The sequence below is a fragment of the Eleutherodactylus coqui genome, chromosome 4, assembly GCF_035609145.1.
Source record: "Eleutherodactylus coqui strain aEleCoq1 chromosome 4, aEleCoq1.hap1, whole genome shotgun sequence".
Lineage (NCBI taxonomy): Eukaryota > Metazoa > Chordata > Amphibia > Anura > Eleutherodactylidae > Eleutherodactylus > Eleutherodactylus coqui.
Genome location: NC_089840.1, coordinates 270,497,310 through 270,512,579, shown reverse-complemented (window position 1 = coordinate 270,512,579; position 15,270 = coordinate 270,497,310). Strand labels below are relative to the sequence as shown.

The 15,270-nt window shown below is 40.3% G+C and overlaps 1 protein-coding gene across 3 annotated transcripts in view; it reads left to right on the top strand.

Moving 5' to 3' along the window:
* The window catches only part of LCOR (ligand dependent nuclear receptor corepressor), a 66,800-nt gene that overhangs the window by 23,587 nt on the left and 27,943 nt on the right, over positions 1-15,270 (top strand). Inside the window, exons 2-7 of one of the 3 annotated variants that reach the window (XM_066601331.1) lie at positions 1,376-1,441; positions 4,280-4,359; positions 6,959-7,091; positions 8,529-8,819; positions 11,612-11,708; positions 13,285-14,568. In XM_066601331.1, the coding sequence (XP_066457428.1) occupies positions 1,376-1,441; positions 4,280-4,359; positions 6,959-7,091; positions 8,529-8,819; positions 11,612-11,708; positions 13,285-14,260 (1,643 nt within the window). In that variant the 3' untranslated portion in view covers positions 14,261-14,568. Of the gene's footprint in view, positions 1-1,375; positions 1,442-4,279; positions 4,360-6,958; positions 7,092-8,528; positions 8,820-11,611; positions 11,709-13,284; positions 14,569-15,270 lie in introns of those variants that run through there. The other 2 variants (XM_066601329.1, XM_066601330.1) reach the window with 2 other exon arrangements.

Genomic DNA, 15,270 nt, shown 5'->3' with positions numbered 1-15,270 from the left:
CCTTTTTTCAGGCTCACTGCAACGGAGCAGGGTGTATACTTTAAAATTGCATGATTCAGGAAAACATCCAGGGAAAGGAAATCCTGTGGACAGAAACAATTCCTCACCAAAAGGGATCAGAGGAGGATGTCAAGAATAGTTTTGACGGAGAGTCCCTGCGCTTTCAAGCACCTTGCAGCCTGACGAGAGGCTGCAACTCCCAACCAACGTGTCTAAACTCGTCATCCCTTAGCACAGATGGGCTGTATATCAGCAGATGACCCGTTCCTGTGCCATTTCTGTCTTAAGTGCATTCACACGTCGCTGATTTGCTATAGACTTCGTCTTAGATTTCTAAAAATACCCAATAACTGCGAAGCACATTTTTCTTCATCCGTTTGAAAACAGGAGAAAAGTTTGATTCTCAATATACATAAAAGATGAGGGCAAATGGGGATTAGTTCTTCAAATTGTATGGAATTTATTTTAGTTACTTTAACTGTAAATGATCACTGCTATGGGCAAATACAACAAATGTAATATTGTACTGTATATCTTTTTTTCCTCCACATACGAGATCTCTTCATTCCCTCTTAAATTATTCACCCACTCTGAAAAGCTGCTTAAGTCCCTTTCGGTAGACAAGACAAAATAACTGCTACCATTCCGATTACATGGTGGCCATAGAAGTCTGTAGAGAGGAGAAGGAGTCTAGTGAGAGCACAGAGATAGACAGATGTTTTACTTACAGCTACTGAAATCACATCTACACTGCTTGGTACTGCCGTATAATGTCCTTCATGCTGCTGCTAGTGATGGGGAAGAAGGATTTCCTTTTTTATGTGCTCTGTGTCAGACCTCTTAGCAGCTAGTTTCCATCTACCAGTTCAGGGAAAACTGAGAAAAGGGCAAAGCCTGCAGAGGGGAAAACTGGTTATAAATGCAGGACAGAAGCCATGAAATGGGAAGAAATAATACCACTCCTAATGTGCTTTTTATGCAGTCACATGTAGGGTATGTTTACACGTAGCAGAAATGATTCTGACTCTTTTGCAGAAATGCTCTGGAATTTTGGTGTGGAAATTCTGCAGCACTTTCGGTAGATGTAAACATACCCTTAAGGTTAGGGCAGCTTTGAAGTGTTTACTGAGCCTTCTCAGTTCTGTTTGTTCATTGTGGAGTGCCTTATATAATGTATTTTGGTCATACGAACAGATATGCTAAGTGATTCGGTAGCTAATTAACGGTGAAACTTCAGGACTTTATCCACATGCTTCACTTAGTTTTAGTGTAGGATGAAAGTTGTATTTTTTAATAAATTTGAATCCCTTTTATGTGAGATTTTTATTGTTTCTGTTATAAAATGCTCAGTACTGTTGTTTTCTCTTCATTTTAGGTTTTGAGACTATTTTAGAAGGACTGTTTGGACCAGCATTGCTTAATGATCTCAGCTTATTTAAAGGTATTTATGTTTCTTAGTAATTTAACCTTTTTGTGAGTTCCTTGCATACTTGTTTGGACTGGTTTGAATAGCATTTTAGCGATGTTTACGTGTTCTTTGGAGAACACAATAGTGTAGTCAACCATACTATTGTGCCCTCTACTGAAGTAAACAAAGGGATACTAGGTCAAAAGAAGTCCAAAGTCTGTACCTTTTTGGAGTTGGTATTCAAAAATAGCCCACAGTGGATTCATTCACTTTAATGAGGAAAACTGCTTCAGTATTCAAGCCTAACCCCCTGCTGGAAAGCTCAGTTTAGAGGTACAATGCTATGTGAACCCAGCCTAAAGCCTCATTCCTGCGGCCGTGGCAGGCTCCGCTAGCAGAATATCGCAGCAGAGTCCGCCACGGTGCCTCCCAGATCCGCCGCGCTGTTCCCGTCCCTCGAGCCAGCACGCATGCGCAGTACAGCGCGTGACGCGCCTGCAGTTCGGGATGACGCGGTGGGCAAGGACGCGTTTTCACGCGATACTTCCGCTGTGCTACAATACTATGTAATACTTTGTAAATACTATTGACATGTCAAAATTTGTAATTACTGAGACTCCTAGCAGTTGCTGGACTGAGCCAACCAAAATGCTCATCCCAGTGCTATCACTGTTTGCTTGACGAAGGCTGGCTCAATAGAAGGTCTATGGGCCCTGTCTTGGGCTAGCGAGCAGTGACAACACTTAGATGAGCGCCTCAGCCGACTCAGTCTGCTGATCGTTGGGGGTCTGAGCAGCCAGATCCCCAGCAGTTGTAAATGCTTGAACTCTCCCTATGACATTTTAAAGGTTTCTAAAAATCACAGTCACACTTTAAAGAGTTCCTGACAAGATCTTTGGAAACTTTATTCATGTTGCCACCTTCTTATTCTATACCGTTTGTTTTTCTTCAATACTTCTGTGTAGTTGTCTTGTATTTTGTTGGTTTGCTTGCATGGTGTTCAGTGGAAGAACTGTCATATAATGTGTTTTGCTTAGTTGTTTCTTTTAAATTAAAACTGCTGTGGCGATAATTGTTCAAGCCGATGTGGATCTGACACTTAATCCACTGCAGAAATTCAAGGCTGAGCCTCAGAGATGTGCCTGTTTGATTTACATGTGGTTCCTGTAACCGGTTGGGCAAATCCCTTTCAGGCGCTCAATGTGGTTTCTGTGCAGAAATCTCAAGAGTTGAAATGTCGATTCTTTCTCTGTGACGTGGATTTCAAAATTCATGTGCCAAAAAAATTCGCACCATATGAGTTGTGACGCAGATTCCCATGGCACTTGGTGGAATGATGAAATGGCTCAGATTTTGATGCAGGTCCGTGCCAAAAATGAATGGGGTCTTGCCTTTTAGAACAGAAATGATAAGCATGATGATTACCTCTCTTCTGGGTGATGCAAGGATAAGAACAGTGCATACATTGCCCGACCATCATACTGAAGGATTGCATGTTTCATTTGTTCACCTTTTTTATTACAAAATATATAGGCACATTGTCAGATCCCTGCAAGTTACTGTGCACACAGAGGGACCAGTTGGCATCAGGAGTACTGTGTGTTTGTGTATTCATGACTATACATCAGCTTTACTGGACTCCTGTGCAGTCTTGCAAAGTTGCAAAAGTAAAGCCCCATTTACACAGATGATCACTCAAAATTCGTCAGAATCTAACAGTTTTGAGCGATCATTTTGCATAGGTACCAATGGGCTAATCAGCCCTTTAGTACTTCATTGCATGTATTTAGAGAACAGCGGGTGGTCTGTTCTCTAAATACTTCACTGCTGTTTTCCAGTGGGACAGCTGTTGAAAGAATGTTATCAGCACTGCCCGCGGAGAACTCAGCGTGCGGTTCGTCTTATCATGGATGACGGATTTTAAGCTGAGCTGAACTCAGCGATCGCCGAAAAGTGCACGATGGGCACATATTTACACGCAACAATTATCGCTCAAAAGATGGCTTTTGATCGATAATCATTCTGTGTAAAATGGCCTTAAGATTTGCAAAACTACTAAACCGATTGTCTAAGTGACAGACCACTGAAATCCATGTGTCTATCATATATCCTTCTAGCACAGCCTGCGCAGCTAGAGGGGACCTGACAAGTACCTTTTAACAGTACTAGTTATGCCACATAGTGCCCATGGGCTATCATAAGCCAAACTTAACCTGTACCATTTGCGTGGGACGACTGACAACCATCGCACATGAGCCCCTGACAACCATCGCACCGACTATTGCTTGACTATCACTCCTGTACTTTACAGGAGTGATAGCCATTCTGTGAATGGAGGCAGAGCGGGCTGGGGAGCTCGTCCGTTCGTCCCGCCTCCATTCATGATAGTCGCTTTGTTTCTGCTAGAAACCAAGCGGCTTTTGACAAGTGAGCGACTTCTTGTTTCGTGCCCTGTCGGTGGCCGCTTGTACATGTGACGATTATCGACCAAATTCACTGTTTCCACCCATAATTTGGGTAATAATCGCCCTCTGAACTGGTATCTTTAGTTTGCATTTGCTTTATTCACATTTCATTACAAGTATATACAAAAAAAAAAAAAAGGGAAGCTTTTAGCCGTCCTCAGTGAATGCGGTGTGAATTTAAGGTATAAATATATGTGCCGTAGTTTCCCACCCATCACTGAGAACGTGTTACATGAAAGTGCTACAAAGAGCTCTGCATGATAAAGTCAGCCAATAGCAGGAAGTTTCATCTAACCTCAACTTCCCTTTTTAATGACTTTAAATCAAGTAACATGCGTATTTGCTTTTAAGGTTTGAGTGAGGGGTTTTGGTTTAAAATTGAGCTTTCTTTCTCCTCATATTCTAGACTGTGAACCTACAGGAGTATGTGATTGGTCCTTTGATGAGAATTGCCTTTTCTGCTGCTTGAGAAGAGAAAAAGTGAAGGTACTGAGTTTTTTATATTATCAAGTTTGCTCTGTTTTATAGAACCCTTTATTTTGTCTATCACCGCATAATTTGTTCCATGAATGCATTTAAGGTGCATCGCAGATGTAGCAGAGTTGTTCCATTGCAAAACCACAGCAAAATCTACATTTGGTGCATGCAGCTTTTGCTGAGGATGTCACTTTGCAAAAGGTCAAAACCGCAGCATTTCTGCAAGAGGCTGTAAAAAGGTAAACCAAGTAATCTTGCAGATATGATACCTTTTTAGTGTAATATATATTATAGATTCTTTAGGTCTGTCTTGTTGGAAGCTAATGAAGAATCATGGGTAGATTTGACAGCTCGCTGTAACATCATTCTCATCTGTTGGCCATTAAAAGGTATCCTATCTACAAGATTACTGGATATAACTTTTTACTCCACCCGCTAGCATGGTACCAAACTTCATTTTTTTGCAAAAGGCCGAGCGTGCCACATTTTTTTGCAAAAGGCCGAGCGTGCCACGGAATCCTATGGGTATGTACAGACAGCATGTCTTAAAATGTGCACCATTTTTAAGTCCATTTGGAAAGCCCTATTCACATATAATAGACTAGGATTTTAGTGCATGCTGGTTTTCTGTGGATGTTCAAATATTCAGCATCATCTGTATGTTGCAGAAATGTTGTGGCATTTCAGAGCGAGACTGAAATCTGCAAGTAACAGAAAAAAATAAAGGCCTGCTGCAGTTAAAGGAGTTGCTGCATTCAGGCCAGCGGTGCACGACCGGATTTGAATTGTCAAAGATCCGCAGCATTCCGCATCTATTACAAAAATAGAACATTCGCATGTTCACTTGCACTAGTGGACAACTGTTGCGATTTCCGCTTGCGGAAATTCAGTCGCAGCATATTCTATTTTTGTCCGGATTCCACGCGGACGGCTCCAATTTAAGTAAATAGAAGCCGTCCAACCTGAGACCCATTCGCAATTGACCTTGCAGATAGGTCACAGGTACCTGCGTCATCGCTTGTAACGGCGCAGGAAAAACAGATTTAAAAAAAAAAAACAACTACTGTGCATGGCCGACAGCGACTCGCCGCAGCCATCTGCAATACAGATTTAAACAGCTACGTGCGGATACCGGCTGGAAACAGGGCCGGATTCCGCTGTGGGCTCCTCCCTGCATGCAGAATCCAACCCATTTGTGTGCAGCTGTCAGTGTATGGAGCAAGAAACAGATATTTCTGTATATTGTGCAGTGGCCTAGCATGGTATTGCAGGCACAACTCCTATTCACTTCTGTGGTGGGTGTCCGGGCACTGAGACCCCCACTGATAGCTTAAAAGAACTTCAGAAGTGCTCAGTTGACTCGCTGTACTTCATCGACTTCAATTGGTTGTCTTTGCACAGATCTGTAAAAAGTATGAGTTCATACAGCTCTCTGAAGACAGTCACCGAAATGATAGGCACCCATTAAAGAAATTAACCCCTTATGAACACCTGATATTTTTGTCAGTAGTCTAAAGTCCTGCGACAGAGCTTCTAGATCTAACTAGTCCTTGTACAGCCCTAATTGCCACGTGATCAGGCTGTAGTGCCCTTTGTCTTCTCCTACTAAGGGACGGCTCACATGAGCGTATGCGTAAAACGTTACGTGTATAATGCAGCAGTTTACTGCCGTGTCAGCAGCCATATCACTGTGCAGGGCAGCGATCATGCACTACGCTTGACAGTGTACCTCACGCATGCATTCATGCGCAGTCTGACTTGTTTCTTTCTTTTTTTTTTTAAACTTCCCGAACTGTCGCTTAGTGACATTGCATATATATGCAATGTAATTGCATATGTACTGTATTTTATTACATGCCCATAGAAAACAATAGGGCTCTATCATGCGCAGTAAATTAGAACAGGATGTATTCTTTTTTTGCGTGTGTATCATACGCAATTAAAAAGCCGCTCGTCTGAGCGGATCAATGAAAATCAACGTACTTTCCTCGACTCCATTCACAGCGTACTACGCAATGAAGTTACACCCGTGACAGCCCGCCCTTACAGTGTCTGAAGTTCTAGCCCAACATAGACAGACAACAGTAACGGAAATATAACTTTCATGTTAAGATTTCTTTACACAAGTTAACCCTTACACTGCCAACACCTTCAACGCATCACGACTTTAGATCCCTATTTATCACATTAAAGCACTGAATGTTTGCTTTGAAGTGATGAAAGCTGTAAGTGCGATATTCTGATCACAGCATTATTTTTTGGTGTCCTAGCAGAATAGAAAGTTGTTCTTTACCTCCTAGTTCAGGAAGTGTAGGGGAAGAGTGAGGGGGAAGCTTTAGGTGACATTAGGAAGAAGAATACATTTGTCATCGCTGTCCCTCCCCCTAATGATGCAGAGACATTTGTTCAGATTATCCTCCACTTTATCAATTGTCACATTGAGGATTTTACACCCCTCCGCTAAGGGGGTGAAGAGTTACACATCTAAGTAGACCATTTGTCGACTGACTCGCATGTTTGCCTGCTTTTGGAAAGTAGCTGTGTTTTAATGTACATGCCTACAGCGGACATGGCGTTCCTATTAAGCCATTATATTTGTTCCTTTTAGGAGCATTTAGCTGGCTTTCATAAACCAATTAATGAACCTGGCCAAGAAAACTTCTTGAAACAAGAGCAAGCAAAGATAATTCGGCTAGAAAGGCAAGCAGAAGAATTCATCAATGCAGTCTTTTACAAGAAAGGTTTGTGGTGTTTATGAATAGACATTATTTTCTTGTCTCTAAACCTGCTTGTATTAGTCTTTGTTCTTACTGGCATTATGAGTTTTATTTAGAACAGCTAAGCAGAAGTTTTTTTAAAGTGAACCAATCCTCTGCAAACAGCACCATAAACTAAATTATGTTGCTGTTTAGGGAGTCGAGGGATGTTGTTGTTTTTTGTGTTTTTTTTAATACTCACCGCTCCCCTTGTGCATTCACCCTTTATGTGGTCAAGATAGCGCTTGCTTTATTATTGTTACTTTAAAAAAAAAAAAAAAAAAGTTGTAAAGGCAAACAGAAACCCTATTTGGAGCAAACTAAAAGGGGTTGTGCCAAGATCAAAACTCATCCCTTAAGGTCCATTTAGACGGGACGAATGTTGGGCAAGCTATGCACGACACTCGTCCCTGTGTCCTCGCTCCCATGCTATTGCACGGGAGCTAGTAGCGCTGGCTCGCTCACAGAGCGGCCAGCTGGAAGGCTGCAGGAGATTTTTCTCCTCGCACTCCCCTGCCCTTGATTTACCATAGTGGCCGTTCAGTACTGAATGGCTGCTATTTACTCTGAGCGATCAGCTCATCGTCCATCGTTTATGCAGCAAATACCAGACGTTCAGTGTTGAACAGTCGCTATGTTAAGTCAATGGAGAAGGGCGGGGGAGCGCGAGGAGAGCAATCTCCTGCAGCCTCCCAGCTGTGAGCCACGATACTAGCTCCTGTGCAGCAGCACGAGAGCTAGTATGTGCGGGGACGAGTGTCAGCATCGTTTTCCCTGGCATTCATCCAGTCTAAATGGGGCTTTATTCAAGTGTCTGGTCAGACCCTACCAATCAATCACAACAATAGGAGTCCCCATATGAACAGAGTGGCAGTGGATAAGTTTTAAACTTGACTTAACCCTTTTAACTTTAATGTGTCTAGACTCCATCATGCTCAAATCATGGAGACCAGCGGGGAGGGGGATATCATTTGCTTTGTTATTTTACATCATGTGGGTTGGGTAGGGGGTTGGACTCCTTGAGATCCCTTATATATAACTCGGACAACTCCTTTTAAGTAGATCCAAGCCGACAGCATGGTACCGATTTGGCTTGAACCAAACAGTCAAGTAATGCAAGACAAATTTTATTAGACTACCTATAGATAACTCTATAGCTTTTTAAGTTGTTTTTTCTAGCCACGCATTCATCATTGCCAGTCCAAGTAAATTGACCATTGGGCCTGATAGAACTAACAATGTGGAACCTATTTGTATTATCATGCGTTGTACCAATTGCCCTACAAGTAACGTATAGAATTGCATAACGTAATTTACTTTAGTAGTTATGCTTAGTAAAACATGTAGTTTAAAACAAAACTTACGATTATATTCTTTTTTTCTTCTTTTCTTTTTTCTTCCAACACCCTACCATCAATCCAGATAGTCCTAGGATCTCTGATCCTAATATACCCCTAGTTGCTCGTGAGATCATGCAGCGAATGATTAGACAGTTTGCTGCTGAATATACCTCAAAGAATAGCTCTACTCAGGATTCCAGCCCGCCCAACAGCACAAAGAACCAAAGCTTGCCGAAATCACCCTCTGGACAAAGTTCACCTCCCCCAGCCACTACCCAAAATCCTGTGCTTAGCAAGCTTCTGATGGCTGACCAAGATTCTCCATTAGACCTCACTGTCAAGAGGCCCCATTCGGAAGAGCCCTGTGAGCAAGGTAAATTTATGTGTGGTGGTGTTCGTGTTTTTACCACAATATATTAACACTTTGTCTTCAAAAAACACCAGCGTCTTTAGTTCACAAGTGTCTGGTTTTATTGCTAATTGGGCTTCCTCAAAGTTCTGGTTGCCTAACTAGAATACAACACTACAGAACACGTTATTTCAGCAACTGCGCTTCAGGTTTAGTGGGACATGAACAAATCTGAATGTCCAGGACTAGTAGTTCTCTTTGACGGTAGGTTCACGCATGGCGAGTTTGATTGGGGCCGTTCGATATGTCTGAATAAGGGGTTTATAAAATTCTCATTCAGATGTGTGGAATGGATTTTGTCACAGAAATTACTGCAACTGAGATGTCACATGCGGAGGTCCAGAATAAGGGAGAGTTGTAAACTGTTGCATTACTTCATAGCTGAGACTTGGCAAAAACAACTGTGGAGTTAGCTAAGTATATGAAAAAAGACGCCTAAAATAAAATCTAAAATATCTGTAGTTTTTAATGATTAAATTTTTGGGGTACACATAATACATTGTATAACTTTTACTAACTTGTTTTAGAGAGCGCGGAGGAAAAAATGCTCCAATTCTGCCTCTATCTATCTATCTCATATCTATCTCATATCTATCTCATATCTATCTCATATCTATCTCTCTCATATCTATCTATCTATCTATCTATCTATCTATCTATCTATCTATCTATCTATCTATCTATCTATCTATCTATCTATCTATCTCATATCTATCTCATATCTATCTCATATCTATCTCATATCTATCTCATATCTATCTCATATCTATCTCATATCTATCTCATATCTATCTCATATCTATCTCATATCTATCTCATATCTATCTCATATCTATCTCATATCTATCTATCTATCTCTCTCATATCTATCTATCTATCTCTCTCATATCTATCTATCTATCTCTCTCATATCTATCTATCTATCTATCTCATATCTATCTATCTATCTATCTCATATCTATCTATCTATCTATCTCATATCTATCTATCTATCTATCTCATATCTATCTATCTATGCAGCATACATGACAATAAATCTTTTACGCTCGTTGTACAATTAGAACCATACCAAAATTACATTTTTAATTATTTTTTAAGGTTTTTTTCACTTTTGCACGGTAAAAACTTTTTTTCTTTTAATTTATTATTGTTTTCTTCATCTCTGCATTCAGTCCCGTAACTCTTATATTTTTCCATCAATGGAGCTCTGTGAGGGCTTGTTATTTTTTTTTTTTTCTGTGACAAGCTGTAGGTTTTATTGGTACGAAATTAGGGTACATACTACTTTTTTATCACTTCTATTGCATGTTTTTGGGAAGCTAAATTAATAAAATAAGCACTTTGGCAGTTTTTTCCTTTTTTTTTTTTTTAAAGAGGGGGAAAATGAGTGAAAAATGTTTTTTCTTTTACACATCTCTTATGTCCCTGTAGGGGACTTGACTTTGCGATTGTATGCTTGCGATCATAATATTTTGCAGTGCATCTGTGCTGCAATGAATTATTGCTATTGCTAGCGATCGTTTGCCACAACAGAGCCAGACGCCAGGAAATGGCAACCTGTCATTCCTCTGCGATATCTCCACGGACTGATGATGTCACAGAGGGAGTTCACGCCCCCTCTGTAAACCCTTTGCGTCACGATCAACGTTGATCATGAACTCTAAGGCATTGACAGTGGGAGGTCTGTTCTCGGTTGTTGTTATTAAGTTGCTTTATCCAGAAATAAGCCTTTATGTGAGGTCAACCAGATAAGGAGTATTAAAAAGTAATTAGGGGATGAGGGAGCAGATTTATGAAACTGTCTAAAAGAAAAACTGTCTTAGCAACCATTCAGAGCTCAGCTTTCATTTTACTTGAGCAGAATATAAAATGAAAGCTACACTGTCATTGGTTGCTTTGGGAAGCTAAGGCAGTTTTTTTTGTTAGACAGTTGCGGAAGTCTTCCCAAAAGTTCCTGTGATGGTGTCAAGGTGGTCAGACTATACCCCAAGATAAAACCTGTTCGTCCAGAATTATTTCTGCTGTCCTTGGGTTTTAACCTCCATGCAGAAAACTGTGACTGAACCTGGACTGCACCATAGTTGGGAGTTTTTGAGCTGGTGACCTCTTTGTTCTCCATCTCACATAATTTTACTCTCTACTAGTCTTTTTATACTGGATGAAAAAGACTGACTGGGATGTAAAACATGAGACGGAGACCAAAGAGCTCGCCGTCTCACGTATGCTTCCCCTATCCACTTTCCATCCCCATGGAGGATGGCACCAATGCTGGTTTCACAAAATGTAATGCAAAACCAGACTTTCTTGCAATGACTTAAGCCCCATTTACATGCAACGATTATCGCTCAAAAATAGTTCAAACTATGGTTTTTGAGCGATAATCGTGTAAATGCTTCCATCTTTCACTCTTAGGCTGAGCGATGATTTTTAGGTGAGTTTAAAATCCATTCTTCAGTGGAAGAGGAGATAACAGGGACCACACGCTGTGTTCTGCACAGGAGCACTGATTACATTGTATTCAGCTGATAGCCTATGAGTTAACAATGGAGCTGATTGCAGAGCTCAGACCACCTGCTGTGTCCTGCAAGCAGCTCCTAGAAGCTCATTTACATGCAAATGAAGCTAATCAATCTTTTAATCCTTCAATAGATTGTCTTTGCATGTAAATGGGCCTTAATTCTTTACATCATATAATTTTGGCCTTACATATTGTAATCAAGCAAGTAGTAAATGTTGTTTGCCTTGCTCTATTTCAGCAGATGGAGTGCTTGACTTGTCCACTAAAAAGAGTCCTTCTTCTGGAAGCCCAAATTCCTCAATTTCTCCAAGTACCTCAAACACTATAGGGAATGGGTAAGCATCATCGAATCATCATGTACTGTATATTCTTTTAATTGCACTTGCGTGATCATAATCTGTTTCAAAACCTAAAGTGATTATACCTTCCATCCTTTTTAAAGCAATGAAATCCACTCTTTAAATTAGTGTTGTGTTCATGAAATCCGATACTTCGTTTCCATTCATTGTACAACCAATTTGACATAAACCTGCAAGATTTCAGAGTATCACTGAAAAGGATTGGACGGGTTGTTATGGAAGGCAAACACGGCTTTGAAATAGTAGATTTATGGCTATGTGTATGCTAATGTGTATTGCCTAAACAATTTTTAGTATGTGTAGTTACATTTTTTCCATTTTTTTTCCCCCCTACCACTTGTTTTCGTTATGAAAGGGACTATGATGCTTTTAACCATTTAGCAAATGTTTGTGGCTTCATAACGTCTAAATTCAGAACATTATCCCTGCATTCTCATTCCAGCATATTTAGTGTGAGTGACCTTTCTATTTTTTTTCTCATAATCCATTATCAGTTTATAATGCATTTGTACAGGTTTTATAGCTCCAGCTGCATTACATTAAATTCAATTACTACTTACTAGTCTTTATAGTTCAGCTGAGTGTTTTGGGATTCATAAAACGAGACAGCACATAATTGCGTTTTTAAAAGCAACTGTAGGAAGTGTCTTTTATGCTATTTTTTTTTTTTTTTTACCCTCCTAACAAAATATGTATCTTGCATTCCAATGTTTTGAAATCATGTCTTTTTAAATCTGTAATCAATCACCATCCAAATCATGCCTCTTGTCACCTATCAAATCTGTTCTTTCAAGGGGAAAAATGGTCTGACTCCGTAACGCTCTGAAACCTGACATGTACATTCATATCTGTTGGGTGTTTTTGTGCTTTGCCAAAATTGTAGACCCGCTTAGTGCATATTAGTCAACCTTACGAAAGCACACGTTGCTGTGTAAAATTCTACTTGTGAGGCCATTTTTTCTCTTATTTCAGCCTTGAGAAGACAAATTTACTGATTATTTAAAACCGTCTCCGCCACGTTGTCTTGGGCTTTTCTTGATGTTCTCTATTATCTGTATAATGATGTGAGCAGCCGGCACTGTTTTTTTACTGCTTTTTTATTTTGTCGATTGCATTATGTACCAAGTGGCTTACTCTTTTATTACTGTACTTGTTTAGTGGTAACGTCACATAAATCACTTGTGTATACACCTAAAGGGATTGACCACCACCAACCTTAGTGATAACTAAAGTGCTACTCACAGACTGTTGCGCAAGACCTTTTTGTTTTCTTTTTTCCTTTTTAATCTACAAGAATTTGTGAACCCAGCCAAAGATCAAGTTGCAGCTTATTTTTATTTTTAATTTTTTTTTGTTGCCCACAAAATTTTTTATTTTATTTTCTGTGAACTTTTTTTTTGTGTGTGTTAAACTGATGCTGAGATAATGTTAGAATACAAAAAAAAAGTGATGTTACCCAAGCAAGGCCTTCTAATAAAGGAGTGGCCCCATTCACCCATCCCTCCCTACCTGTGCAAGTTCTGCTCACATCAGTTTCCTTCCATCCAATTAGGCGACCTGGGAGACCCAGCCTGCACCGTCCAGATGGACTTCTGCGCAGTGGTGATGGGGTGCCTCCGAGAAGTTTGCTGGATGCAACCAGGGAAACTTATGGCCACTCCACACCTCTAAAAGTGCCATTGGCTCGCTCCTTGCAGATTAGCGAGGAATTGCATAGCAGAAAGTTTTCAGCATCTGCCAGCCATGGCTCGCCTGGACTGCAGAATCAAGGACAACATTTGATCTTATCCAGGGAAGCTTCTTGGGCAAAACCGCACTATGAATTAAATTTTGGCCGTGTGAAATATAGGGGTAATGGCGCACTCAGCAACATCAGTGACCTGCCTGTTCTCACAGAAAATGCAAACGCTTTTCCAAAAAATTCCCAAAGCAAACACGAAATTAAAAAGGAATTGGCCCTTTCTTCTCCAGTTGATCTAAAAATTCCACAGGTCCGCGGCATGGATTTGTCTTGGGAGTCCCGCAGCGGGGATCTTTACAATTACAACTCTTTGGTTATGGGTTCACAAACTGAGAGTGCACTTAGCAAAAAATTAAGGACTATCCTTCCAAAGCAAAATCGAAGGAATTTATTGGATACTACCACTGATTCCTGGAGCTCAGATGTTGAGCAGTCTACCTCTGGACAGCCATATTCCACCTCAGATCAAGAAGGAGACCCTGGCTCTAAACAACCAAGGAAAAAAAGAGGGAGATACAGACAATATAACAGTGAGATATTGGAGGAAGCCATTGCCGTCGTCATGAACGGCAAAATGAGTGTCTCCAAAGCGCAAAGCATTTACGGGATTCCTCATAGCACACTGGAGTACAAAGTCAAAGAGAGGTTAGGCACATTAAAAAACCCTCCAAAGAAAAAGCTGAAACTAATGAGGTTGGAAGAACAAGACGTGGCAGTAAAAAGTGAACTGGAACCTCAGGAAGAGGTGGAAGCATCGCCAAGTGCAAACGAATCTAAAGATGAATAGGCATGTCGTAAAGTCCTAAGTGTAGGAAACGAGTTGTAAGCAAACTGGGCAAAGCACTTCTGCCTCATGACGCACAGCACACTTTACACCTGCTTAACTTATTGTGAAACTTTTAAGGCAGTTTCCTAACAGACCTCTTACAGGTGCAAACTCTGTGCTCCGAATCAGGCAGATCTGTCAATTCCTCACTCACGCCCAGTGACAACCCTTGAATACTTTATTTGGCCTTTACGCATGCTTTTTATTTTCAATATCGAATTGTTACCTCAACAAGAGAACCTATACATGTGAATACGGACTCGTTAGTATTGAGCCTGCATGTATCGCGTTCTTGATGTATATTTTGAAAAAAAAAATTTTTGAACACAAGTCCACTTTAAAAAAAAAAAAGACAAAAAAAACAAACAAAAAAAATAATTCAGGAGTTACTTAAATATATACTTACCAATGTCTAGGGGGATTAAAATAAGAAAGCAGTCTAAAGATATTTAAACACTTCATTTCCTAGAAGTCTTGATTTTTTTTTTTTTATTCTTTTTTTTTTTTTTTAAGTGTTTTATGCCAAAATGATGATTTCTGAAAAATTGAATGTACCTCATGTAATTTTTGGAAGGTTGTTACCTTTTTTTTCGGAGAATGCAAAAAGAAAAAGGCTTTAGTTTTAGAGTGGCGGTGTGCAAAGAGCACAAAACGTGGGCATGGGTAGGCCTTACGGCAGTACGCTTTCTGACCTACAGGGGAGAGGGTGTTACTAGAGCTTTACATTTCTTAAGTTTAAAGATTCTCCAGAGCAGGGCAGTGTCCGTCCTGTTCCCACAGGAGACATGGAGGCATCTGAACGGGTGTGCGTGTTTTTGTTTTTTTTTTTTCTTTCCTCGTGGAATATTTCTTGTATGTGTCAGAACACATATATATATATACTTCACACTCCAGCAATGACCATTGAAAATATTTCATTGCAACTGAAGATGGACTTAAATATTCTTCTGTAGGTTTCGATAGATTGCATT